At 38.9% G+C, this 27,301-nt stretch overlaps 1 protein-coding gene across 1 annotated transcript in view; it reads right to left on the bottom strand.

The window, feature by feature from the left end:
• The window catches only part of MORC1 (MORC family CW-type zinc finger 1), a 167,044-nt gene that overhangs the window by 133,461 nt on the left and 6,282 nt on the right, over positions 1-27,301 (bottom strand). Inside the window, exons 3-8 of the mRNA XM_086675499.1 lie at positions 26,674-26,708; positions 20,177-20,245; positions 16,143-16,233; positions 14,862-14,970; positions 10,386-10,545; positions 8,344-8,449 (exon numbers count right to left, since the gene is read on the bottom strand). Of these exons, the coding sequence (XP_086531625.1) occupies positions 8,344-8,449; positions 10,386-10,545; positions 14,862-14,970; positions 16,143-16,233; positions 20,177-20,245; positions 26,674-26,708 (570 nt within the window). The remainder of the gene's footprint in view (positions 1-8,343; positions 8,450-10,385; positions 10,546-14,861; positions 14,971-16,142; positions 16,234-20,176; positions 20,246-26,673; positions 26,709-27,301) is intronic.

Genomic DNA, 27,301 nt, shown 5'->3' with positions numbered 1-27,301 from the left:
TGGCTAAAATGAACGACTCAGGAAACAACAAATATTGGGAAGGATGTGGAAAAGGGGGAACACTTTCCACTGCTGGTGGGAATGCAAACTGGTGCAGCCACTCTGGAAAACAGCATGGTGGTTCCTCAAAAACTTAAAAATGTAACTACAATCATACAATCTAACCACCAAAATTCTTAACTACTGTGGCATATATGATGATGTAAAATTACACTCAACTATATAAAAGAAGACTGAAATAAGAACCAAAACATAAATATGTCAGTTCTCCCTCCGTCAAGCTATAAATTCAATAGACTACTAATCAAAGTCCCAAGAGAATTTTTTATAATAAAACTTGAAAAGCTGACTTTGAAATTCATATGGAGGAGAACATGTGCAAGAACAATCATAACACTTTCAAAAAGGACAGTGAAAGAGTACTTGCCCTATCAAATATCAAAACACATTATAAAGGCTATACCAATTAAAAAGTTCTAATGAAGCAAGAACAGAAAAAATATATGAAAAGAAATAGGTCATCTAGAAAGAGATCCACAAATGATGAGAATTTAGTTTATATTCATGATGCATTTCAAGTAAGTAGGAAAGGCCGAATGATTTTAAAAATGCTACATACATTGGAAAGTATTAATCCATCCTCCCCTCTGCACACACACTTCACATCATGTGCAAAAACAAATTCCAGATAGATTCAAAAGCTATAGAAATAAACCATAAGTATTTTTAAAATGATAAGAAGATATATTTGGTTAAGGAAAACCTATCTGAGGTTAGAAATGCAAAAGAAACTCATAAAGAAAAATACTGACAGATTTGACCCCAAAATATCAAAAATTTCTCTAAGACAAAGGACAGTACTAACAATGGTAAAAGTCAAGTGGGGAGAGAGAAGGAATTGTGTGTGGTTATAAAAGGCAATTGGAAGGAACCTTGTACTGATACACTGGAGATTTGCACCAGATGGATTACATCAGTGTCAGCATCCTGGTTGTGATATTGTTCTACAGTTTAGCAAAATGCCAGCATAGGGTAAGCTGAGTTAAGAGCACACAGGCTTTCTCTATATTATTTCTTATAACTGCTTATGAGTCTACAATTACCTAAATACAAATTTTAATTAAAAAAAAAGACAAGTGCCAGATTGAAGAAAAAATGTTCCTCATATTTAACATCCAAAGTAATAATAACTAAATAAAAGTTCCTAAAAACCATTAAAACTGCATAATAGAAATATACAAATATAAACAAAAGATACAAGCAAATCATGGAAGCAAAGTAAGCATCCAAAAAACATTAAAATATACCCCATACTGTCAATAATCAGGAGAAAACAAAGTTCAGGGAAATATTTAATCTACCTGGCAAAATTTTAAAAGTTAGTTTATATCAAATCTTGATGAAAATGGGGCCATTGACAAAATTCAGATCATTGGCTGGGTGCATAGATAGTTTAAGCTTTTTGCACAGCAATTTACCACTCTCTATTTAAATTTAAAATTACTACCACTTAATCTGGCAATATTATCTCTGAGAATCAATACTACAGAAATACTCATGCAAGTGCCCAAAAATAGAAGTATAAAGATTAACATTAGTTAAAATAGTGAAAAAGTGACGTCAATCTAAGTATGATGTACACCAATCTATAATATCATGCAAATATTGTTTTATACCAATGTACAGTTATTTATTACTTTACAGTCACTTTTTTAAAAGTTGCTTAAAAGTGAGGTATAGGAGTATCCAATAAAAGAAAAAAGGATTCCTTGGAAAAATGGCTTATTGTCACATTACTACAGCATGAGCCTAGAATATCTTATGATGCCAAAAAGTACAAAAATATTCAACACTGATGGTGATACATCAAAAGAACATAAGAGTCAGCCTGAATAGGCTCCCACTAGCCAAATCTAGGACAACTTTAGCCACAACGTTAATACTAATAGTGATAGATTATTACCCTTAAAAGGAATGCATGGGTCCCTACTGCGTGTAAAAAGAAGAGGGGCAGGATGAATGATAAAGTATGGTAGATTATCAACATCTAGGGAATCGGAGGGAAAGGTATACTGCAATTCTTTGTAATATCTTTGCAACCCTGTTGGAAAGTCCAAATTATTTCAAAAGAAAAAGCTAAGAAGAAAAAAGTATGACTTCAATATAAACTCACAAGAACTGAAAAGTCTAGATGACACACTTCAATAAGCCCAAGTTGCAGAGTTATTTCTATAGTAGAAGAGAGATTGGAAGGACAGGGGTAGAGAATGAGAAAGCACTGTTACACTGATTCAGGTATCTATGCACTTTTGAGAGGTTTTCAAGAAACTCATATTTATGTACCACTGGAGGCTCACCCCAACCTCTGCCCCAAAGATTACTGTTCCTGGACCAGGTGCTGGACCACCAGGTGGAAGAATGAGACAGGGAAGAGAGTAAAGAAAATTAACACCCGGATCCAGGATTTTTTGGTGGCATTATCTTATATGAAATTTCAAAACCTCAGTTCTGAAATTGTAATTCCATACTGGTGTCCACACAAAGAATTCTATGTCCTATGAATGAAATTTAAAACATCTAGATTAGAGAGTAATTCCATACCTGCCAAAGATAGACTCGCTGGATAAGGAATGCCGAAGGAGAATCCCAACCCTATGGATCTTGCACATTCCAGTTTACAGTAACCACCTGTGAGGCATTACAGGCACTGACATCTCAGAGCCATCTACCACCTGCCATCTTCCATTTGGTCAGTCCTACTGCATTCAGTCAATAGAGGTTCTCTGCACCTGGGTGGCTCAGTGAGTTGAGTGTTCAACTCCTGATTTTGGCTTGGGTCATGAACTCACAGTTCGTAAGATCAAGCCCTGTGTTAGGGTCTGTGCTGACGGCGTGGAGCCTGCTTGGGATTCTCTCTCTCCCTCTCTCTCTGCTCCTCCCCTGCTTGCACAAGCTCTCTCTCTCTCTCTCTCTCTCTCTTTCTCAAAATAAATAGGGGCACCTGGGCGGCTCAGTCGTTTAGGCGTCCGACTTTGGCTCAGGTCATGATCTCACGGTTCGTGAATTCAAGCCCCACATCGGGCTCTATGCTGACAGCTCAGAGCCTGGAGCCTGCCTCGGATTCTGTGTCTCCTTCTATCTCTGACCCTCCCCCACTTGTGCTCTGTCTCTCCCTGTCTCTCAAAAATAAATAAAAATGTAAAAAAAAAAATGTTTTTAATAAATAAATAAACATTTAATAGAGGACCTCTGGAAATCACTCTGATTTTAATCATCTGTGTGATTGTGGCTAAAGGTTACTAACAGCCACCAGTAGGAAGGAGAGAACAAATTGACTTGATTTTGTTTTGACTACCTCAAAGGGGGAAGAAAAAAAAAAAAACTTAGTGGGGAAAAATCTGCAAGAGTTTGAGATGCAGGACTTGGTCCAGAGTTCCCAAAATTACAACATAAAACATGAATTAACAAACAAACATTGTCTAGGCTGGCCCTAAAGAAACATCTTGTTTTCTGTTATTACTTCACTACTCTTTTCATTAATATTCAGTATTCTCAGCCCTTCCCCTGCCTCTTTGTTGCAAACTCTCAACTTCCTTTTGATTTCTTACAAAGCTGTTTTTCATGTTGTCTTCTACCCTTTTAGGGCACTTTGCCTAAGTTTAACATGGCAGATTCTTTCCCTGCAGATATAACCTACTTTCTGTATATCGTTATGTATGGAACTCTGTGACTCCCTGGCACTCCCCACATGTCACATTCACAGATTCAAATTCTGATTTAATATATCACACATTAAATGCAAACTTCTGCCTCATCTGATTCTGAAATTCTGAGATGACTTTTCTGTCTACATATTCTCTTTTAATGTAAGTAAAAACAGGCTGTCTTTAGACTCATGTTGCCAAAGCACATGCCACTGCCCATGTGCTTGAATATCACTCCTAATGAAATTTTCATGAGATTACTGTCATCTTAAAACAGGGCCCTGCTAAAGGTCGGATATACTTCTGTAGAGCCTCAGTGCAAAGCCATAAAGGGTATTGATTGCAAAGTTTAAGACGAATATCAAATAGGGGCCTGGCTGGCTCAGTCGATTAAGTGTCCGATTTCAGCCTAGGTCATGATCTTGCCGTTCCCGAGTTCGAGCCTCCTGTCGGACTCTGTGCTGACAGCTCAGAGCCTGGAGCCTGTTTGAGATTCTGTGTTTTCCTCTCTCTCTGCCCCTCCTCCAACTGCACTCTGTCTCTGTCTCTCAAAAATAAATAAACATTAAAAAATTTAAAAAAACCCTGATATCAAATACTCACAAGAACTAAATGAAAGTTCAGACACTTTGACTCAGTAGTTCCATTCCTGGGAGTTTGTCTTAAAAAAACAATTCAAAAGAATAAAAAAAAATCCATCTGCATGAAAATGTTTACCTCAATATTATCCATAAATAATGTGAAACACTGGGACCAATGTTACTATCCAAAAATACAGAAATTGTTATGTAAATTATGAAGAATCAATTTAATGGACTATCGTAAAACCACTTATCAAGAAATTATTATGAGACTTACCCAGACTACATAATAATGTAAGTTGAGAAGCAAATCATAAATGAAAAAGAAAAATGAGAAATTACACTTAAAAACACTAGAATTGAATAAAAATTATGATATACAAATTATTTTCTTTACAATTTTTTTAAAATATCATTTCACTTTTGGGCAGCCTGAGTGGCTCAGTTGGGTAAGCCTCCAACTTTGGCTCAGCTCACGATCTCACAATTCACGAATTCGAGCCTCACATCGGGCTCTCTGCTGACAGCTCAGAGCCCAGAGCCTGTTATAGATTCTGTGTCTCCTCTCTCTGTGTCTCCCCTGCTCATTCTCTGTCTCTCTCTCTCAAAAATAAATAAACATTAAAAAGAAGGAAGGAAGGAAGGAAGGAAGGAAGGAAGGAAGGAAGGAAGGACACCCAAGGCACCTGGGTAGCTCAGTCGGGTAAGCCTCCAACTTTGGCTCAGGTCACAGTCTCACAATTCGTGAATTTGAGCTCCACACTGGGCTCTCTGCTGTCATCACACAGTCTGCTCTGGATCCTCTGTCTTCCCTCTCTATCGGCCCCTCCTTCCCTCGTGTGTGTGTGTGTGTGTGTGTGTGTGTGTGTGTGTGTGTGTATTATATATTATATATATTTTTACAATAAACAAAATTGGAACAAAAAATAGTATCAGAGGGGCGCCTGGGTGGCGCAGTCGGTTAAGCGTCCGACTTCAGCCAGGTCACGATCTCGCGGTCCATGGGTTCGAGCCCCGCGTCGGGCTCTGGGCTGATGGCTCAGAGCCTGGAGCCTGTTTCCGATTCTGTGTCTCCCTCTCTTTCTGCCCCTCCCCCGTTCATGCTCTGTCTCTCTCTGTACCAAAAAAATAAATAAAAAACGTTGAAAAAAAATTAAAAAAAAAAAGTATCAGAAAAACCTCTTCTCCGAGACCAAAAAAAAAAAAAAAAAAAAAAAGCCTGAAAGCTTGAATTTTCCTATTTCTATGTAGAAAATTAAATTATTTCAGAATCAGCAGGACCATACCATCTAAGACCAAAGGTGGAAATTGCATAGTTCCAAGGTTTGAGACTTGTTTTGAACAGAGGAAGAATCATGCTCAGTGGCTTTAAGGGGACACAATAACCACAAGAAAAATGGCAAAGGAGTTATTATATTACAAACCGCCTGTTCTGAAAACCAAGATTATATAAACTGCACTTGTTTAGAAGTTCAAATAACAGAAGTCGTAAGTGCAAGAAGAGTCAGAAAAAGATCCATCTTTGACCAGAGTATTCTTTCAGCCACAAGAGTCCATGTTTTCCCAGTCCCTTAGTAAAGAGGATCTGGGTTAATGGTTAATGTCAGAGCCCACTGACTTTTCAGAGGGGAAACCTATACATAATTACCCGCCCCCCCCCCAGGAGGTGACACTGCTGTCCCTCCTTGGCACTATCATGAAACTCATATCAGAAACCATGAAATAGAGAGCGCCCCTGGCACAGAAATGACATCTCCTCTTTACAACAACCCAGCCTCATCAAAATGCCCCCACCCATCTTTAAAAAGCTTTTCTTGTGATTAAACTACGAAAAATGTTGAAAAACCAAACAAACAAACAAATCCAATGTGGTCAATGTTCCTAAATTAAACTGTACGTACCCTGGGTCTGATGCATTTTCATTTTGTGATTAATTGCTTAAATGACTTAAGAAGCTTCTGACTTCATTAAACCATCTGGAAACAGTAAGAACTTTTTCCCAAAAAATTAGCTGTCAAATTATTCCTCTAATAATTTTATTTGTTTCCTGACGCTAGTGTCGAAATGCCAAGGCACTCTGACAGATAACTGCTTGAAAATTTAGTCCCAAAGCTTTTAAGTAGCATGAGATATTGGTTCTGGAACCAGCTGTTAAGCAGAAAGGTTGGGTCAGCAGGAAAGGGGGAGATGGTAATGGATGTGCCAGTAACAGTTCTGGGCCTCCTTTCTGATCTTGGCGTATTAATACTGCCAAAAGGGTTCCCAGCATTTGTATAACAATAAAGAGGCTGGATTTTTTTTTCCAAGCAAAAACCCTTCATTTCTGTGTAAATTAAGAACTGCACATTTTAGAATGAAATAAGAAAAATATAAATCATATAAAAAACTTTAAGTAGAGGGGCGCCTGGGTGGCACAGTCGGTTAAGCGTCCGACTTCAGCCAGGTCACGATCTCGCGGTCCGTGAGTTCGAGCCCCGCGTCGGGCTCTGGGCTGATGGCTCAGAGCCTGGAGCCTGTTTCCGATTCTGTGTCTCCCTCTCTCTCTGCCCCTCCCCCGTTCATGCTCTGTCTCTCTCTGTCCCAAAAATAAAAAAAAAATAAAAAAAAAAAAAAGTTAAAAAAAAAAAACTTTAAGTAGAAAAGATCATCTAAAAGCATTATCAAACACTAAATTTTCTAACTGGGGAAGGGGTTTTCAAATTTCACCTCAAAGACAAAACAAAAATAGGTTCTTTGTTAAGTTTATGTATTTCCTTGGGTCTCAATATCTTAGTCTAAAATTGCACTGCCCAATATGGTAGCTATTGGCCATGCTAGAAAACTGCTCCAAATTGATACATGCTATGTGTACAAAACACACACTAGATTTCAAGGATTTAGCAGGAAAAAAAGTATAAAGTGTCTCATTAATATTTTTCATATTAAAATTATAATTCATAGGGGCGCCTGGGTGGCGCAGTCGGTTAAGCGTCCAACTTCAGCCAGGTCACGATCTCGCGCTCCGTGAGTTCGAGCCCCGCGTCAGGCTCTGGGCTGATGGCTCAGAGCCTGGAGCCTGTTTCCGATTCTGTGTCTCCCTCTCTCTCTGACCCTCCCCCGTTCATGCTCTGTCTCTCTCTGTCCCAAAAATAAAAACAAACGTTGAAAAAAAAATTTTTTTTAAATTATAATTTATATATACCAGATTAAATAAAACATTATTAAAATTAATTTGACCTCTTTCTTTTTACCTTTCCTAACGTGGCTACTAGAAAATTTAAGATTTCATATATGCTTCATATTTGCTGCTCTCATTATATTTGCACCAAACATCAGTATTTAAAATGAATCAGATTGAATTTAACTCTTTCAAAATCCCTTGTAACTCTAGAGTTCTGACACTAAGAAACTGCACGTTCAAGCTGATAAGTTTCAAATACAAAGTTCCTTTGGAGAAACTTAGGTTTGGTCACTGTTGCATTATTTCTCCACAATTTTCTTTCATGCTCCCCAATCCTTCCTTATTCTGTTTCATATAGATTCCTAATAGCCAAGAAAAATGAATGTGTCAATTTATTTACTTCTAAACTGCAAGCGTGAAGTTCATAAGGCCATTCTTAATTATCAGTTGGTCATATTTCTTTTTGCGCCACACCATACTGATGCCCATTTTTCATGATATGTAACGAATAATGAACTCTGTTTTCTTCAGTTTTAATATTCATAAAATAAGAGTTTCAGAATTAAAGAAGCTTAAAAGTGCTATTCCAGTGGTTCCAAAATGTGCTGCCACCTCGAAATCACCTGGGCAATATGTGAAAAATAGGGACTCCTAGGCCTGATATCTGGAGATTCTGACTCAGCAACGTCTGGGATAAGACAAGATCCTATACTTAAGAAGCTGTCTGGGTCACTCAGAGGGTGAGCCAGGTTTGGGAATCAATGGTCCAGCCTAACTCTCTTCATCTGTAACTGGGGTAAAATGAATTATCTCAGTGCTAAGGCCCAGTGGCCTCAGACATAGGACGAGGATACTGCCATTATTGAGAGACATTCTGACAAACACACACACTACTCACTCCTCAAGAGCCCCAGCCATCAGCATATCTTCCTTGTCAGTCTTAACATCCAACTCTGGCTCTCCGCTAAGCAAAAGCTTCAAGTTATAAATAACCAGTAAAGTACCTAGTAGAAAAAAGGATGTTTGCCTTGTCAGTATTGTAACACCACCAAATATTAGTCATAGTGCTATTATCTCATCTATGGAATTAAGCCTACTCTAGACCAAATTTCCTTCAATACTTCAGTAAATAATATGCTTGGATAAGTTCCAAGATGTACGTCTTACAGCACATTCCACTTTCTTCCAGAGTGTTGAGTTTCTACGGGAAAGTGCTTATTCCTATTCAATTCATTGTAAGTCTCTCAACGTGGATTCTTAAACTTTGGCACTTTTTTCATAATTTGCATTATGAAAATAGTTGGAGGAGTCTGAGCTAAATTTGTTTTATAGGTAAAGCTCTCGTTGGTGGAACTGAAACCATTGCACATAAAAACAAAGATGAGTTTTTAAAATTTGTACAAATATGAAGAATTGCTTTTAGACCCTATAACAGGCATTGGCAAACTTTTTCTGCAAAGGGCCAGATAACAAACATTTCAGGCTTTGCAGGCTGTATGGTCTCTGTGACAACTACTCACAATTCAAGTCCACCACTGTGGCATGAACACTGCCATAGAGAATACATAAATGAATGAATTTAGCTGTGTTCCAATAAAACTTTATTTATAAAAACACATATGGGGCTGGATTTGACCTGCAGGCCACAGTTTTCTGACCCCTGCTCTAAAGCATAGTTAACAAAAAAAATCCCAATTCTTTACAAAGTTGATTGTGATATAAAGACAAACAAGACTGTCAGAGAAATTAAAAAAACAGCCAATTACACTTTTCCTGGTAGTACTAAGACACAAGAGAGAACAAACAGCACGGTGACGAAAATTGCCTGTGTCTAAATCCTGGATCAATCATTTATTTACCAATGCAATGACCTCAGATAAATTTCCTAACCTCTTTGAATCTAATTTTTCCAATCTACACAATGGAGTTCATGAGGCATCTAAAGCATAGAGTTGTTTTGAGAATTAAATGCATTAATATTTATAAGGTGTTTAGAAAAATATTCAAGAAATAGTATACCTTTCATTAGTATTTACATGAGTATTTCACAATTAAAAGTCGACCAACACTGGGTTCTATTCCTGAAACTAATACTACAAGGTATGCTAATGAACTTGAAGTTAAATAATTTTTTTAAAGTCAACCGACAAATCACATTAGCTCCCCTTCAAGTGTATCACGTATACATTAATACCATTAACATTTATTAAGTTGCCACTAGTTTTCCTCTAAGAGAAAAGGGAGAGAGTGACAAAAAATACCATTTTTAAACAAAATGCCACAAATTCGAGAAGAAATTTTGAGGGCAATACAAGCCAACTCAGAAACACATCTCTCAGAATTTCACTATACACATTACATAAATCAAGGAGTTGCAGAAAGGAAAATGCACACAGCTTTCTCTAGAGTAGATTCTTCTTGTTTCTAGATAGTAAAGGTGGAAGTTTGGAGAATGAGTGGCACTGGAAAATGTTAGTAGACACATAAATACAGAAATACAGAAAGCTCTGTTCATCTGGAACATGAAGCTTTTACTAACTCTCTGCCACAGAAACCTAGACTCATCGGTTTCTAAGTTGCTAACTCTCGTATAAAACTCTCCTCTAACCTTAGACGCTGCGGTAAGCACCTCCTAACTCTGCTATCTGGTGCAGGGACTATGTATTCCCTGTGGTCACACACTATGTCATCCTCTTCACATCCAGAGTTCCCCAAGCTCAGGCAAGTACAAATCTTTCTCCCAGCGTCAGGCATTTAGAGCTATTCATGTCTGGATTCACTTAAGACAAAATTCATATGGATAAAATGAATGACTGTGCCCATGAGAGACCCTGCATGGTATTATAAATAGAAAAAATACAAAAGTACATGTAAAGTATCTTTCCAAAGGCAGTAAAAGCAAATACTTCTATCAAGATTTCAGAATTTTGGTGATCTTACCACATTTCCCGTAGATCATATCAAACTGCTGCATCAATTCAGCTTCATTTCTAAATGGAGAGTACTTAAAAATTATAGACAACTCTGTTGAGAATTTTTGAGGATCATCTGTAACAGATTCTCTGGTTCTTGTTAACCATGAAGGTATTGGAACCACAACCTGTAAAAAACACACACATCAGTTTACTATGAAATATACAAATACAAACCATCATCCTTCCGTCTGTTCCTAATTCAGTCCATTCCTCATCTAGCCAAATTGGAAAACATGAAATTGAAAGTTTATTTCCCCCTTGTATTCTAGTTTTATAAAGAAGAGACACATAACAATTATGTACACTCAGAGTTGTGTTCGAAAATGCTCCATTGTAGAATGTGGGGACAGATGGAGCCTGCTTCGGCCCACTAATGAAATATGGGTAGGATGGCAGAGGGAACAACGGTACTGACACTTCAGAAGTTGAAAAGTACCTGACAGCATATCCAGGAAAGCCGATCGGAGGCCCATGCCAGAAGAGAAAAACAGCCTGTTTACAATTCAGAACACCGTAAAAGGCTCAGAGACTGATGGCATGAGTTAACTATGGAGGTGAGATACAGAGGGAAGAGCCAGAAGTAGCATCCGGATCCCCATCTGCCACTAGCTCTCCCAATTCCACAGAGACTGGATGTTTATTCTCTAGAAAGAGTAGAACAAGCTATTTCTGGATTAGAGGATATGTCAGGCACAATGATCAGGGGGACCTTACTGAGATCAGAGGGGTCGAAGTACACATACTGAGTGCTGAGAACCCAGGCCTCCTCTCTCATTTGGGTCCCCCAAAGATGTCAGGTAGGCCTTCAGGCAGAAGACTGTAGGAGTTTTCCTGGAGAAATCGGACTAGCCCAGAAGGAAAAACATCTAGAAAATTACACTGAGGGTTTCGCAATGATACAGCTCAGCTAGAACACCACTCTCACAGAGCTTTCAATCCACATTTTATTGGACTACTCTTTAAAGTAGTACTCCGAGGGGCGCCTGGGTGGCGCAGTCGGTTAAGCGTCCGGCTTCAGCCAGGTCACGATCTCGCGGTCTGTGAGTTCGAGCCCCGCGTCAGGCTCTGGGCTGATGGCTCGGAGCCTGGAGCCTGTTTCCGATTCTGTGTCTCCCTCTCTCTCTGCCCCTCCCCCGTTCATGCTCTGTCTCTCTCTGTCCCAAAAATAAATAAAACACGTTGAAAAAAAAAAATTAAAAAAAAAAAAAATAAATAAAAATAAAGTAGTACTCCGATATGGAGTACTACTCCAATATGATAAATACGGACCAAATAAGCACAAATAAAGCAACTCAGTGGAAACAAAAACTGTATGAGGAAGATGAACATTTCAGAGGAAAAAATAAATAAATCATTGTTAATATCTTCACAATGCTAAAAGGAAAAATACTGTATCCATGAAGCAAAACTATAGATCTTTAAAAAGGAATATTAAGAGAATTTAAAACACTTGTTGGAAATGAAGAATATGATTACAGAAAAAAATTTCTATGACAAGGTTAGAAGATAAATGTTAGGAAATCTCCCAGGAAACAAAACAAAAATATAAACAACAGAAAACAGGGGAGAAAAGATAAGAAAATTAAAGAACCAGTTCAGATGCAACAGAAGTTGCAGAAGGAGAGGAAAGGGAATACGAATGGAAGAAAAATCGTTAACTTTACAGAAAAATATCCCCAAATTGAACAACACGTGTTTCTAGATTGAAAATGCCCAACAAGCAACCAGCACAATGGATGCAAATAGACTGGCCCAAAAAGCAAAATACTTAAATCAGAACATTGGAGACAAACAAGATTCTACTGACTTCAAAATGTACAAGGGGAGATAAGAGTCAGAAACAAGATTCAGAAATTTAAATGGCTTCGGACTTCTCAATAATAACGCTGGAAATAAGATATTGGAGCAAGGCTTTCAAATTCCTGAGGGAAAATTCACTCCAACCTACAAATAACACCAAGCCAAATTACCACTGAATGTTCAGATAGAATAAAAATATTTTCATGCATGTAAGGTCTCAAAATACTTGACCTTTCATGTACCCTTGTTAAGAAAACTCATGGAGGGCACCTGGGTGGTTCGTTGGTTAAGTGTCAGACTTCGGCTCAGGTCATGATCTCACAGTTTGTGGGTTCAAGTTCCATGTCGGGCTCTGTGCTGACAGCTCAGAGCCTGGAGCCTGCTTCAGACCCTGTGTCTCCCTCTCTCTCTGCCCCTACCCCGCACGCTCTCTCTTTCTCAAAAATAAATAAATAGAAAAAAAAAAAAGAAAAGAAAACTCATGGAGGATATGGTCTCAAGGACAGATGATGGGAGCGAGCAGAGCACCAGCTGTGGAGAGCAGGAGTGAGGGGGGGTGCATCAGAAGAGTCCAGAACAGAGTCTTCGGTAGGTGGGACTAAGAAGAGTACAGGAGACGGGGGTTGAGATAGCGATAAAGACAGAACACCAAGAAAATATTCAGTGACAGTGTTCAGAACATATAACATTAAGCAGATAATTATTAATTCCAGGAAAAATGAAAAATCTTGCAGGTAAAGGAAAAAATAGTTCATGACATGGTTACAGTTGTGAAAAGTGGTTCTGGTCTTAAAACGTAAATATCAAACATCAGCATAAGTAAAATTACGTTGAGGGTGGAGAATTGGGATGGTATGTATGTGTGATATAAACAGAGGAAAAAATATATATAAATCCTTTTGTAATGAGCAGTTAATAGATAATACCTACATCAAACCAAGAAGTAGTAATACAAGTATGTTATATAGAGATATTAAGGAAAATATTGAAAAACTCTGCTCATACTGTTGAAAGAGACAGCCTCTGTAGTACTGGAAATGGGAAAGGGTTGCTGGTTTCAGTTTTTAAAAAAAGGAATGGGGCGCCTGGGTGGCGCAGTCGGTTGAGCGTCCGACTTCAGCCAGGTCACGATCTCGCGGTCAGTGAGTTCGAGCCCCGCGTCAGGCTCTGGGCTGATGGCTCGGAGCCTGGAGCCTGTTTCCGATTCTGTGTCTCCCTCTCTCTCTGCCCCTCCCGCATTCATGCTCTGTCTCTCTCTGTCCCAAAAATAAATAAACGTTGAAAAAAAAAAAATTAAAAAAAAAAATAAAAAAAGGAATGGGCCATCTTAGGAAAGCTGTAACCTCAGCTTTGGTCAATTTTCCATGCCTTTACACACATAAAGTACAACATAAATGCTTAAAGCATTGCTTTTCCTCATTACCAGTCTCTCACTCAACTACTCCCTATTGCCTATAGACTGTTCCTTATCCAGCCCCACTCCACCACTGCCAGTGGGCATGCCGTGCTCCTCATATCTCCACACTGCCCTTCAAAACCCCAGTACTCATCTCCAGGTCTGAGAGTTGCTGCCATTTCTCTCCACGTATCAGCCCTTCCAGCTGCAAGTGGAATTCTCTCCACAAAACCCTCACTGACCAATCAAGGCTCTCTATCTATACTATTGTTTCTGACAATTTTGTTAATGGCAGAAATGCATACTCACTGAACAGCTTTCTTATTTTTTTTTAAGCGTTTTTTTTTTTTATTTTTTTATTTTTGAGACAGAGAGAGACAGAGCATGAACGGGGGAGGGTCAGAGAGAGGGAGACACAGAATCTGAAACAGGCTCCGGGCTCTGAGCTGTCAGCACAGAGCCCGACGCGGGGCTTGAACTCACGGACCGCGAGATCATGACCTGAGCCGAAGTCGGCCACCTAACCGACTGAGCCACCCAGGCGCCCCCGCTTTCTTTTTAAACATTCTCATTGTGTCATGTATCCAATTCACATGTGTCTGCCCACATTTTGTGACAAGGCTATCTTATTTTGTGATCACTTTGATGATCAGATGATCTTCTGCTGGTGTCCTACCTTCCACAGGGAAGGTATCTGTGCCAGGCAGTTCCTTAACCTGTATTTGCTGTATGGAATTACAACTGACATTCTGAACAGTAAAACCCAGACACTGCAAATTAATAAGGCATATCTAGGTCATCAAATGGAGTTGAAATTATAGTCACTAGAGTTACAGTTTCAAGTCTATTTTTCACCCAATTTCTTTAGATTTTGTATTCCAAGTCTTTTAATCCAATACTTATTTTAAAATGATCATTTATGGCACAAGTGGTGGAAATGTTTTGCAGGCTCCCAAAATCTCACTGTGCCAAAAGGAGCCTCTTACTCTGGGAGATTCAGGTACATGGATAATGAAAATTAAGTTCTGAAAACTGCCTAGGAGTTAAAAACCCACTCAAGAAAAGTCCATAGGACAGGCTTCCGATGACCCCAGATTGTTGAGCCACCCTCTATCCATTTCCCAAATATGTTCCAAAATTTCTAAATCATAATCAGAAAAGAACCATTGTAGCCTTCACCTCCTGAGATGGCAAATGAAAACAACACCGTTACCGTGGGAACCAAAAGAAAATCTAAATTCTTACCTCACTAAGACCTTCTCTTTCACAAAATGTCTGAGAAAAAAACACACAGGTCATCGTTTCTTCCTTCTTTGTAAAAAGAATAAAGTCTTTTCCAATCCTCATGGATCCACTATATAAAAAAATCAAGAATATACTGGTTTACATCTCATATACGAAAAAGAAGAAATAGGTGGGCATGAAACTATGCAGTGTAATGAATTGTTCTTTCATAAAAGTAACTCCACTGTTTTGTTGACCCATCACCAAATGGGAACAAATGCTTTTTTCTCAAAGTAGAGCAGATGCATTTGAACTAATCTAGCCCTACACCCTTGCTTGAAACATGACTGCTAGAAATAAGGTACTGTTCAGGACTCAAGAAAAGAAGAATCATCTGTCCCTGGCAGGTGCCACACAGGTGGCATATTTTCTTGTCCTCATATTCTCTTGTCCTCATCTTGCATTGAGACCGGTTAATAAAATAAGCTGTGGACATATTCACCTACACTAACACATGCTCTGAGAACAAAAGAACACAGAAATTAAGTGAAACTCTGAAGTACAGAGCTGGTCCTTCAATAATACCTAAAAGACGATTCATCACCTATCTGAGAATTAAATTTAAAAATGTTGTAGGGGTGCCTGGGTGGCTCAGTCATTAAGGGTCCAAGCCTTGATCTCGGCTCAGGTCATGATCTCATGGTTTGTAAGTTCGAGCCCTGCATCAGGCTCTGCGCTGACAGCATGAAGCCTGCCTGAGATTCTATCTCTCCCTCTCTCTGCTACCCCCTTCTCTCAAAATAAATAAATAAACTTTAAAAATAAAAATAAAAATCTTGTAAAGATCCAAGTCAGTTATAGGTATGGAAATCCCAAAACAAGGTAGGATTCTCAAGTTTATGTATGTATTTTTTAATTTTTATTTATATATAACATTTATATAAATATGAAATATAAATATATATATATGTATACACATACATACATATATATTTTTTAAAGTTTGTTCCCAATATCAATAATACATGCCCTAAAGGAAAACAATTTCTGGGGCACCTGGGTGGTTCAGTCAGTTAAGTGTCCAACTTTGGCTCAGGTCATGATCTCATGGTTCATGAGTTCTAGCCCCGCATTGGGATCTCTGCTCTCAGCACAGAGCCTGCTTTGGATCCTCTGTCTCCCTCTCTCTACTGCTCCCTGCCTTGCTGTTTCTCTCTCTCTCTTTCTCTCTCTCTCTCTCTCTCTCTCTCTCAAAAATAAATAAATATTTTTTTTTTTTGAAAAAGGAAAACAATTTCTCACCTTTTAAGACCATTACCATATTGTCCAATAAACTTCAAGGTTGATGACCGTTTCTTAGATGTTCCAAAGTAAATGATGTCTGAAGCCTCCTCTGTAATTGAGAAAGACATTTAAGTGGTTAGGAATTATGAATCATTGACACTGGCCAGAGGTCCAGTTGTCAGGATGTCACACATATCTCAAGACATTAGAACAAATCCACATCTCTTGGGTCAGTCCAGAGACAAGGATCCTTGTCAGGCTCCATGATCCCTGCCCAGGATCTCAAGTGCAATATGTTGACGGTCAGACAGACCTAGCCATATGACTTTGGGTACACAGAGCTTAAACTCTGAGTCTTAATTTCCTCGTCTCTAAAAGGGAACTGTTAATACCTATGTTAGAGCTGTTGATGAAGATAAATATATTAAATGAGATTATCTACATGTGAAACCCTGATACAATGCATACTACCTGTTAAGTGCGAATAAAAGTGTTATAATTATTTGTACCACTACTAATTTTCCACGAATTTGACTCTTACCTGGCCCCAGGTAAGACTGAGAAGGGCAGAATGGCTTCTGGTCTGATACTACCTGAGGAAAAAGGGCTACTTGTTTCAGACTCTCATAGTTATTCTCCAGATCTCTCCAGGGCATTCTGGAATTCTAGAGAAGAATCCTCTGAACTTCAAGGAGTTTATGTAACCTGCTCAAGGTTAAACAGCTGATAAATGTTACTGTAAGGGTAATAGTACAGAGTTACCAGAGACCATATTCTGTGGTTTTCAAAGCACACTTCACAGACTCCCATGTATGGTGGGGCCAGAGTTCTGGGCACAGGTATAGAACAGTGACATGACCCCTGTCCACAATAACTTTATGTCATGGCAGGAGAAACAGATTAAAAGAAGCAAATAAATAAGACCATTTATGAGAGTATTAGGTAAAGAAAATAAAACCAGGTTAATGTGATAGAGAATTAAAAGGAATGTGGCCCTCAGAAGGAATGATCAGGGAAGGCCTCTTTCCTAAGGTGACATCTGAGATGAGATTCAAGTGAAGAGCCAGCAGGTATAGTTGGAATGCTATAAACAAGGGAGACAGAGACGTGAGAATTGATCAAAGAGGTAGACAAAGGTCAAATAATTCAAGAAACCAGAAGCATTATTGGGGAGTATAAATTTTACCCCAAAGTAACGAAAAAGCCCTATGGGTTTTAAGCAAGGGAATGATATGATGTGATTTATATTAAAAGATAACAAATACCCTCAGGATTGCTATATGAGGAATGGACTTAATGGGGCAGGACCAGAAGTGAAGGGGTGGAAGCTACTGCAGTTACTTCCATGGATCAAGGTTGATCCAGATCAGTTTGGGCCACAGAGTCTATTTTCAGTCATCAGATAAATTCTTCCTTCTAACTTACTACTTGATTTCCAATCCATGTTAACAAAGAATTGGTCTCTCAACACTAGTAGGCTTTTAAAAATACTACTGCAGGGGCGCCTGGGTGGCGCAGTCGGTTAAGCATCCGACTTCAGCCAGGTCACGATCTCGCGGTCTGTGAGTTCGAGCCCCGCGTCGGGCTCTGAGCTGATGGCTCAGAGCCTGGAGCCTGTTTCAGATTTTGTGTCTCCCTCTCTCTCTGCCCCTCCCCCGTTCATGCTCTGTCTCTCTCTGTCCCAAAAATAAATAAAAAAAAGTTGAAAAAAAAATTAAAAAAAAAAATACTACTGCATACGTCAACTGAAGTTTGAGTTCCTTCTAAAAATCTGCTATTTGCCACTTCCCTGTGTTTTGATCATTTGCTCACAGCCATATATAAAAGGAGCTGCTTCTTTTTTTTTAATGAAGGGCCTTATATAATAGGGAAAGTAGGATAAAATACACAAAGAGGGAAAGGTTAGGACCTGACTGAGGTCCCTGGGTGGGGAAAAACACACATTTTGGAACAATGCTGGGAGTGTCTGACCACAGCAAACCCTCTCAGGAGTAAAGTCCCTCTCAAGAATGTAATAAACACCACCTACTCCCCCTTGGTTTTCTCAGCAATTTGACAAAAAGACCTGACTAAAAATAAGTAGATCATAAACTATGACCCACAAGGAACGGTTTGGCCACAGACCAGCCCTCATACAATGGAAATGAGCCAATCAGTAATGGACAACCAGCACCTAGAGTTATCAGTCCAATAAGGGTAGGACTTGAGAAGGAACAAGGGGGAAGGGAAGAGGGGAGATGACCAGAACCTTATAAAATAAAGACCGTTGCCTATTGTCGCGGGTATTCACTTTCAAATGTCCCCTCTCTGTAAACAGAGCTTTCCTACTATTCTTACTTTCTGATCTTATGCCTCCTGCTCATTTTGTATCTACCTTTCATTCTTTGAAGCAGTGAGACAACAAACCCTGGGTATTGAGGTAAAAAAAAAAAAAAAAAAAAAAAAAAATCCTGTAACTCTTAGACTAGATCATATATTGTTATTTAAGAACTCAGGTAAATGAACGTAACAGTCAGCCTAGAAGCGAAAAGCAAGACTGTTTTTTCATTATGATTTTCTCACAAAATATTTCTCTTATTTAAACACTAAGGAAACAACAATACTTTTAATCAAAATCACCTGGAAAAATCAAAGTTATCCAAAGTCAGAACAAGAACTGAGTGAGATATTTGAGCATTTTCTGAACTTGCTAATAATCTTCGACTATTCGTGCCAAGGGAGAACTTCAGAGACTAACAAGAAAACAACTTTTTTTTTTTTTTTTTTATGTTTATTTATGTTTGAGAGGGAGAGATGGAGCGGGAGCAGGGAAGGAGCAGAGAGAGAGGGAGACGCAGAATCCAAAGCAGGCTCCAGGCTCTGAGAGCCCAATGTGAGGCTCGAACTCCCGGACTGCAAGATAGTGACCTGAGCCAAAGTCAGACACTTAACCGACTGAGCCACCCTGATGCCCCAAGAAAATAACTTTGTATTCTCAGTTTCCTATTAGCAGCACTGATACACATCCTCTTCTCTGGTGTAGAATTGACCAGAACTGTTCCGTAGTGTTTGAACTCCCTATTTTTTTTAACCTAGTGGTCAAAAACCCTGCCTTATGGGACATGGAAAAGTGTTAAACAAGAAATCCCAGACAAGCTATCCCAAATGACTCAGCCTTTATCAGAGGGTATCAATTCCACAGCAAACGGGTACTGTGTACGTACTATGTGTTGCATTTTGAATGCCTCGAAGATACAAAAGAAAAAAATCATGCAACGAATTATAAATGTATTCATTATGATAAGAATAGACTGAAGCTATTAAACCCTTGAACTGTGGGCAAAAAACAAACCACGAAAAACAAGGGGAAGTAACCTCCACCTTAAGGTTAAGCAGAAAATTAAAAACAGCCTAAAGGCATTGGAAACTGCCTCAGGACTCTTGCAAGAACTACCTGAAAGGCAGGCTAAAGCAATCTCAGAACCCATCCAGTTACCCTTTCTTTTCCATTTGTTCCTAGAATTTTTTTTTCTAAGTAATCGGTATCTTCTCTTTTTTATTTTTCTTGCAATATTTATCCACATTCACTTTTTGTCTTGGTTTAGGTGATTACATTGATTACAATTTACTCTGTCAGCTGGAATAATTAAATCTAAAAAGTTCAACAATAGGGGCGCCTGGATGGCTCATTCGGTTAAGCATCTGACTTCCGCTCAGTCATGATCTCACGGTTTGTGGGTTCAAGACCCGTGTAGGGCTCTGTGCTGACAGCTCGGAGCCTGGAGCCTGCTTCAGATTCTGTATCTCTCTCTCTTTCTGTTCTACCCCTGCTTGTGTTCTCTCTCTCTCTCTCTCTCTCTCTCTCTCTCTCTCAAAAATAAAGATTAAAATTGTTAGATAAATAAATACATAAATAAAATAAAAAGTTCAACAATATGTTAAGTCTGAGATTTATTTTCCTAATAGCGCCATACCTGTTTTTGCATAGATAGCTCAATTTATTTTTATTTATTTTATGGGCTTTCAGATGGTTTCCTCTAACAGCCAGTTAGGTATCTAGATAATTAACTTACCAGGGCTCATACCACATCCATCATCCAGGAAGCACAACATGAATCCACCCTGCAGTTTTTCATTATCCACTGTAAGAGAAAGCAGTTATTACTAATAAATATTGGCCTTAATTTGTTTTAAAAGAAAGTCATGCTGCTTACAATTATTAATTGTTTGTCCTCCTCAAATGCAGCCACTGGGTGACAGAGTTATGGCACAATAGTGGCACTCAGAAAGGTGTCTTGGCTAGAGTTTCACAAGAAACTGCAGGGGAAAATAATCATGCAACAAAAAGGCTTTAAACTAACATAAAACACCTACACATTAATAAATTATGTATACAGCATGGCGTGCCCTGCTTTGGAATCTGGCCCTTTAAACTTCAGACATTTCCTCCCTGCAGGAGGGAATAAAAGTAGATGGTGATGTGACCCCAGGATCCCTCTATCAAATTGATCAACCTTTTTGCCCTTCCACCAAAGCACTAATTCTAAAGTCAATCTAGGCCATTTTTATTAAATTCCTCAGGCTCTCTTCTAAGTAGTTAATTCCCATAAGAACCATTTGTGTGTGCTTCTTAGTGGCAGCAAATATTTGCCTCTTGAAAATGCATTTGATTTTTGAAAATAGCTAAATTATTTGGAATCAATTTTGATGATTAAGAGATATCATTAAGATAACAAAATAAACTCCCTTAAAAAATATAAAGGTAACTAAAACTAATGAGACTAATTTTAATGCTCAATTTATAATCTGGCTCTGAAAATAATTTCAACATTTGGATATATAAGTTCTACCACATCTCTCTCTGTCTCTCTCTAATAACTGTTGAGAAATAGCTTACACACAAAAAAACTGCATATGTTTAAAGTGTAAAATTGATGTATTTTGGCATATGTACATACCCATGAAACCATCATCACAATCAAGGTAGTGAATATACCTATCACCTCAAATGGTTCCTCAGGTCACTCTGTAGTCCTTCCCTTCTTGCTCCCTTCCATGCCCATCACGCCTACCCCAACCTCAGGCACCCAATGATTTGCTAACTCTATACCTATGATTCAGTTTTAGCACATCTGTTAAGTCAACTTTGTGTTCAATGGTCACCCTCAATCTACATTTTAAAAATTAAATAATGTTCAAGGTAATCTATAAATAACTATCTAAAACACATACCTAAGCTTTCCAGGTTCATAATTTTAGGCTCACATACCCACTTCTAATCTCTCCCCCACTCCTGCTAATTCACTTCCAATAAACCCTCTGGATCTTCCCTCCCATCTCATTTTCCCAGTTCCTCTCTCAGCCTGGTCTATTGGGAGTGCTGACCTCAACTTCTGTATCAGAATATTCCTCCTCCACTTTAGGTATTTGCTCTGTTCAACCCTTCTTGACTGAGGATGACATTCTCCACAATTCAACAAGGGGAAACCCACTCTTGTTAAATTCTTTGCACAATGTAGCTCTTCTCAACGTGGCTGAACATTTTAATCATGTAGAGATACTCCGGATTAACTGGTCTTGGATGAGTCACGGGAATAAAAATTCTCCTGATTATTCTAGTGTTTATCAGCACTGGGAACCCCCTGATCCAAGCCTCAAGAGGCTCTGCATAGATGCAACAACTGATTTTGCAGCTCTTGGGATAAAGGTCTCATGTAAGGAGCTTGCAGAAAGAAGGGCATTCTCTGGTGAATAGGTGGGAAAGACTTGAAATTCCCAAGAGACATATGCAGTGCTTACTTTTTCTATAAACCCCAATGAGCTGCTGCAGACCATCATAGCCTCAAAATTTAATATTCCCCTACATTCCACCCTGAAGCTTGGCCTCATTTATTTCCAATCCTTAAAACTAAGGATTCCAGATTAATTTCTATTATCTGTTAAATATGCATCTCCAAAACAAACCACAACACGTTCTCTGCCAGATTTACTTCTCCTTCTGATGTTTTCTGTTCAATAAATGGCATCACTCCGCATTAGGCTTCCGCTGCCCGAGTCAAAACCTCGGGATCTCCATATGTCTTCTCAATTCCACCTCCTCTCAACATCTCTCAAGCTCTCAAGTTTGACCACTGTCTCTATCCTCACAACACTGCCTTAGCTCAGGAAACCATCATCTCTCTTCTGGATTACAGCAACAGCTGCCTAACTCCTTGCTCCCGCTCAAAGCAGAGTGCGGACCAGCATGCATTTCACAATTAATTTTATGTGTCAACTTGGTTAAGCCCTGGTACCTGGCTGTTTGGTCAAACATTAGTCTAGATGTTGCTATGAAAACATTTGTGGATAGATTTAACATTTACAATCTGTTGACTTCAAGTAAAGCAAATAATCTCCACAGTGTGGGTGAGCCTAATCCAATCAGCTGAAGGCCTTCAGGCAAAGACAGAGGTTTCCCAAAGAAGCGATTTTCTGTGTCAAGACTGCAACATAGAAATTGCACTTGAGTCTCCAGGCTGCTGGCCTACCTGGAAGATTCGAGACTGCAATATCAGCCCTACCTGACTTTCCAACCTACCAGTTGCCCTACAGATTTCAGACGTGCTAGCCCCCACAATCATGTGAGCCAATTCCTTAAAATCCCACCCTCTCACCCTCCCCCCGCGAACTCTCTATCTATATGTATAGACGTAGATAGATACAGATATATAGAAAATTATATATAAATACACATACATATCTAGAGGGGGGAAGGGAGGCAGATCATATCTGTCCGTCTGCTTACAGTGTCTGTCTATTTAGCTATCTCCTACCGGTTCTGTTTCTCTGAAGAACCCTGACTAATACACTCCGAGTTCATCTCTTGTCACTCCCTCCCCTCACCCATACTGCAGCCTTCCACTTCCACACAAATATTCTCTTTAACTAATCTTGAGCATCTCAAACATTTTTGCAACTCCATCAGTGTTCTATGTTCTCTCCATATTCAAGCCCCTGCACATACTGCCCCTTTGTTCCTTTCAGTCTCTGATTCACCAGGCCAAGGCCTATTTTCCCTTTAGGTTTTTCGTTCACATAAGGTTCCTTCTAGGACACCTTCCTAATTTTCCCACATCATCAGGTGCCCATAAAGAACACTTAGTTTGTAATGTGTGCTTCCTAACATTCAAAGGACAGACAAATACCTGCTTATGTATCTATTTCTCTTTCAGATTAGTAGCTTTTTTTGGAACACAGTTGCCTCAGAGATATGGTGAAAGTTAAGGGCCCTCCACCCATAAAAGTGAAGATATACATCATATTTTCCACAGACCCCCACATTAGGATGCCAGTTCCTTAAAAGCAGGCACTGTGTATACTCAGCACTTAACCCAGTGCCTGACACTTGGTCAGCACTAAATATATAAATACAAATACACACATATATATGTATATATACATATATATACACACACATATATGTGTGTATTTGTATTTATATATATACATATATATGTGTGTGTGTATGCATATATATGTATATATATACACATATATATGCATACACACACACATATTGAATGCAAAGCCAAGTTTACTAGAACCAATACGCATGAACAGATAAAATATCAATGTCTAAACGTGTTGGTTTGAATTTTATAGCCCTCCCTCAAGTTACCTGAAGAAAACTTCAGATTGGAAAGTAACTTGGAGCCTCAGTAAATACTCTGAGACCTAGCCCAATGCTTAGATGAATTCTTTATCCCATATCAATTCTATCTATCGCTACATAAGCCCTGACCCTGGTTTATTATTTTTGTAAGAAAAATAAAGTTTGGTAAGTTGATAACCATATTGCAACTTGCTGCAATAAAAAATTTTAAAACATGAATAGATGCTTTTTTTATGAATACATAACTTAAAACCAAAAATCCTAAGTTCAGCTCTTCACAAAACACATACAAACTAAAGAAAGAAGTGCCATTTTCAATGCAAATGGCAAAGATTGTGTGTGTGTGTGAGAGAGAGAGAGAGAGAGAGAGAGGGAGATACAGAGAGAGAGAGAATGCCAAGTGCTGGAGACAGTAGGAGAAATGAGAACTGTCGTGCCCCACTGGTGTCCTGCCACAAACCCAAAAGAACATAACATGTGAATTCCAATTATATCTGTTGTACTTTGTGGTTCTGGATAATTCTTCTCAACCCTTTGACCCTTCATCAGTAATATCTGTGCTCTGAATGAAATGCAGCTTAAATCTTGTCCTCTTCTCCTCTTGTTCAAATTCTCATGAAATCTTGTGTAGGTCCTTGTGTAGCCCCACACCCCTGCTATCCCTCCTTTCACACTTCTACAGACCATCCTGTATTATGCTATGGCTCAAGTAGCTTTCTTTGAAGAGAAAAGAGCACAGGACTAATCTGCCAAATGTTATTGTTCAGAATTTTTCAATGGTCATTGTCTACAGAAAATAACCTTAGCATGGTATTGAAGGTACTCATCTATTTGGTTTTAACAATTAGCTTCAGTCAACCTAGCCTACTCATTGTTCCCTGACTGCTTTTTCTCCAAGTGTCTATACAGCTTGGCCCCTCACCTCATTCAGATCTTTGATGGTATAGCACCTGGTTAGAGAAACTATCTCTATTCGCCTCATGAAAAGTAGTACAATCTATCACTCTCTGTTCTCTTATCCCACTTTTTTTCCCCCCTTTTAGCACTTTTCATTGCCTGGTATATTATTTGTTCATTCGTGTCTATCCCTCCCCCATCAGAAGGCATGTTCCTTAGAACACATATTTAATCAAACATTTTGCTCAATGCTCTATCCTTAGCACCTGGAATAACTGTTCATTTCATTCATCCATAACAGACACTCAATAAACTATTACTGAATAGATGAATGAATTTCTAAACTGATCCACCTCCATTCTTTTTCTCACAGTAATTCCTCAGACAAGAATATTCTTTTCTTTTTATACTACTTGACAAAAAACCACATTCATACTTTAGCCCTAGCTCTTAAGTATGAGGTATTTTCTCTGCATTCCCTCCCTACTTTGAGTCTCTCCTGGGCAAGAAACACTTACTCTATGGTACACAATATAATTGGATATGAAAGGGAAGACCACTTTTTCTCTACTAGTGGTGTTTCCTTCTATGTGGAACGGAGTGCCATTAATATTAGTAAAGGGGCTCTTCTTTGTCCCTCCACTCACTTCTTCCCTGGGGCAGCAAGCTCACTCTCTTGATTGGTAATCTAAGGAAGAATCACTTAGGGAGGCTCAGTTCAGATCTCTCCTGTTCCCTCTGGGGAGTGAGCTGCTGGCAGAGTGCATGAGCTCTGTCCCGCTTGCCCCAGGCAGACCAGTTTTGAGGGGAAGCCTGACTCCACAGGTTGGTCAAGTGTCTGATTCTGGGGTTTGATCAGCAAATCTGCTGGATTTCTCATACTAAGCTCCATACACCAACCTAGCATTTATCAGTAACAGATACCAACTCTCTTGTTTTCTTTCTCAAACTTTTCAGAACCTAGAGGGTAAAAGGGAGGAAGAAAATCATTTATTCTGTTTTCTCAGATCTCTCGAGGTGTCCGTGTCTCTCTCCTTCATGAACCAGAAGCACCCATCTAGCACAGGATCTTAAACACTCAGAAAACTGAATGAACTGAGTTGGTTTTTTGTTTGTTTTGTTTTGTTTTGTTTGTTTCAGAGAGAAGGCACAAGTGAGCAAGGGCCAGAGAGAGACAGAGAATCCCACCAGGGGCAGTGAGAGAGTTAGAGAAGTGGGACTCGCCAGAAGCAGGGCTTTACCTGAAGCGGGACTTGTATACACTCACCCGATGTGGGGCTTGAACTCACGAACCATGAGACCATGACCTGAGCCAAAGTCAGATGCTTAACAACTGAGCCACCCAGGCACCCTGAGTTGTTTTTTAAGTATGGATACAGATTGACATCACAGATCATATCCTCTCGTCTGTGACCAAGAGCCAACATTTATAGGAGAGCTGGCAGAATCAGGGTTGGAGACCAGTTTTAACACTACAGACATTTATCTGGGTAGTATCAAATACAGAACAGGATCTCATTTGCATCGTATTCTAATGAAATGAACTAGCAAGGACAATCAACATTTGGTGACTAAAAATGAAGTCAGTGAAGAAAACACACCTGGTTTGAATTTCACAGCCCTCAAACATTCATACTTCGCATTCACTTACACATTTTAAAACTGTGATAAGTCGAGAATGAGGTATACTTAATTACGAATAGCCATTAAGTTAATGTGCTTTTTAAAATAAAACTGTTTTCTTGCAGCAGACAAACTGACGGCTCCAAATCACTCTGAAGCTTTCACAAAACCCTGGAAGATCTAATTTTGTAAATGGGTCCCCTAACAAGTGAACAGTTCTACTCGCAGAGCATACTGCTCTCAACCTGGCTCCCCATAGGGTCACTGCACTCAGAAAGCACTTAAGTTACATTAAAAATCTATAAAATGTGCTTTGATTTCATGAAATAAAAGCAAAATCACTACAGGCTTTTCCATTAGAATTAAAAAAGGGGGAGAGGAGAAAACAAATATGCTTACCTGAAAACACATCAAGTCTTGCGGCCCCTGCATCTCTGGAAACAATATAAAAATATCATTGCCTCAATATGAAATTATGTTTTAAAAAAATTACACCTCATGTGAGGTGTAACCTATTGTCAGGTACCAAACAATAGAGAAATCCACTTAAATTGCTTCAAAACAATTACTAAAATGTTTTGCTCTACCTTTATATACCAAGACCTATGATCATTCATAATTTGAGAATATTACAAAACCTGAAACTCAGAAATTTTAAAAGAAGAGATGGAATTTAGTGGTGTAACTACACAAAACGCTCAACAAAAATGGATATTATTTTAAAAAAATTAGTTGGAAAATAATCCATAAATTGCAGAAAGATTTTCATGATATATTTTAGTGCCCAAAAAATGAAAAGAAAAAAGCAAAATACTAAGTAATATGTACTGTATGATCATATGTTTTTGTTTCTTTAAGTAGGCTTCATGCTCAGTATGGACCCCAATGCGGGGTTTGAATTCAGAGATCGAGACCTGAGCTGATGATCACATGTTTTTAAAGAACATATATGATAAACACATCCATATTTGTAAGGAAAAAATCAAAACGGTGGTTTTCTCTAGATCCGAGGTTGGCAAATTATGGT

The sequence above is a fragment of the Puma concolor genome, chromosome C2 (genome assembly GCF_028749965.1).
Source record: "Puma concolor isolate L17-30 chromosome C2, mPumCon1.1.hap2, whole genome shotgun sequence".
In the NCBI taxonomy this organism is placed as follows: Eukaryota; Metazoa; Chordata; class Mammalia; order Carnivora; family Felidae; genus Puma; species Puma concolor.
This window is presented reverse-complemented; position numbering and strand designations above follow the sequence as displayed.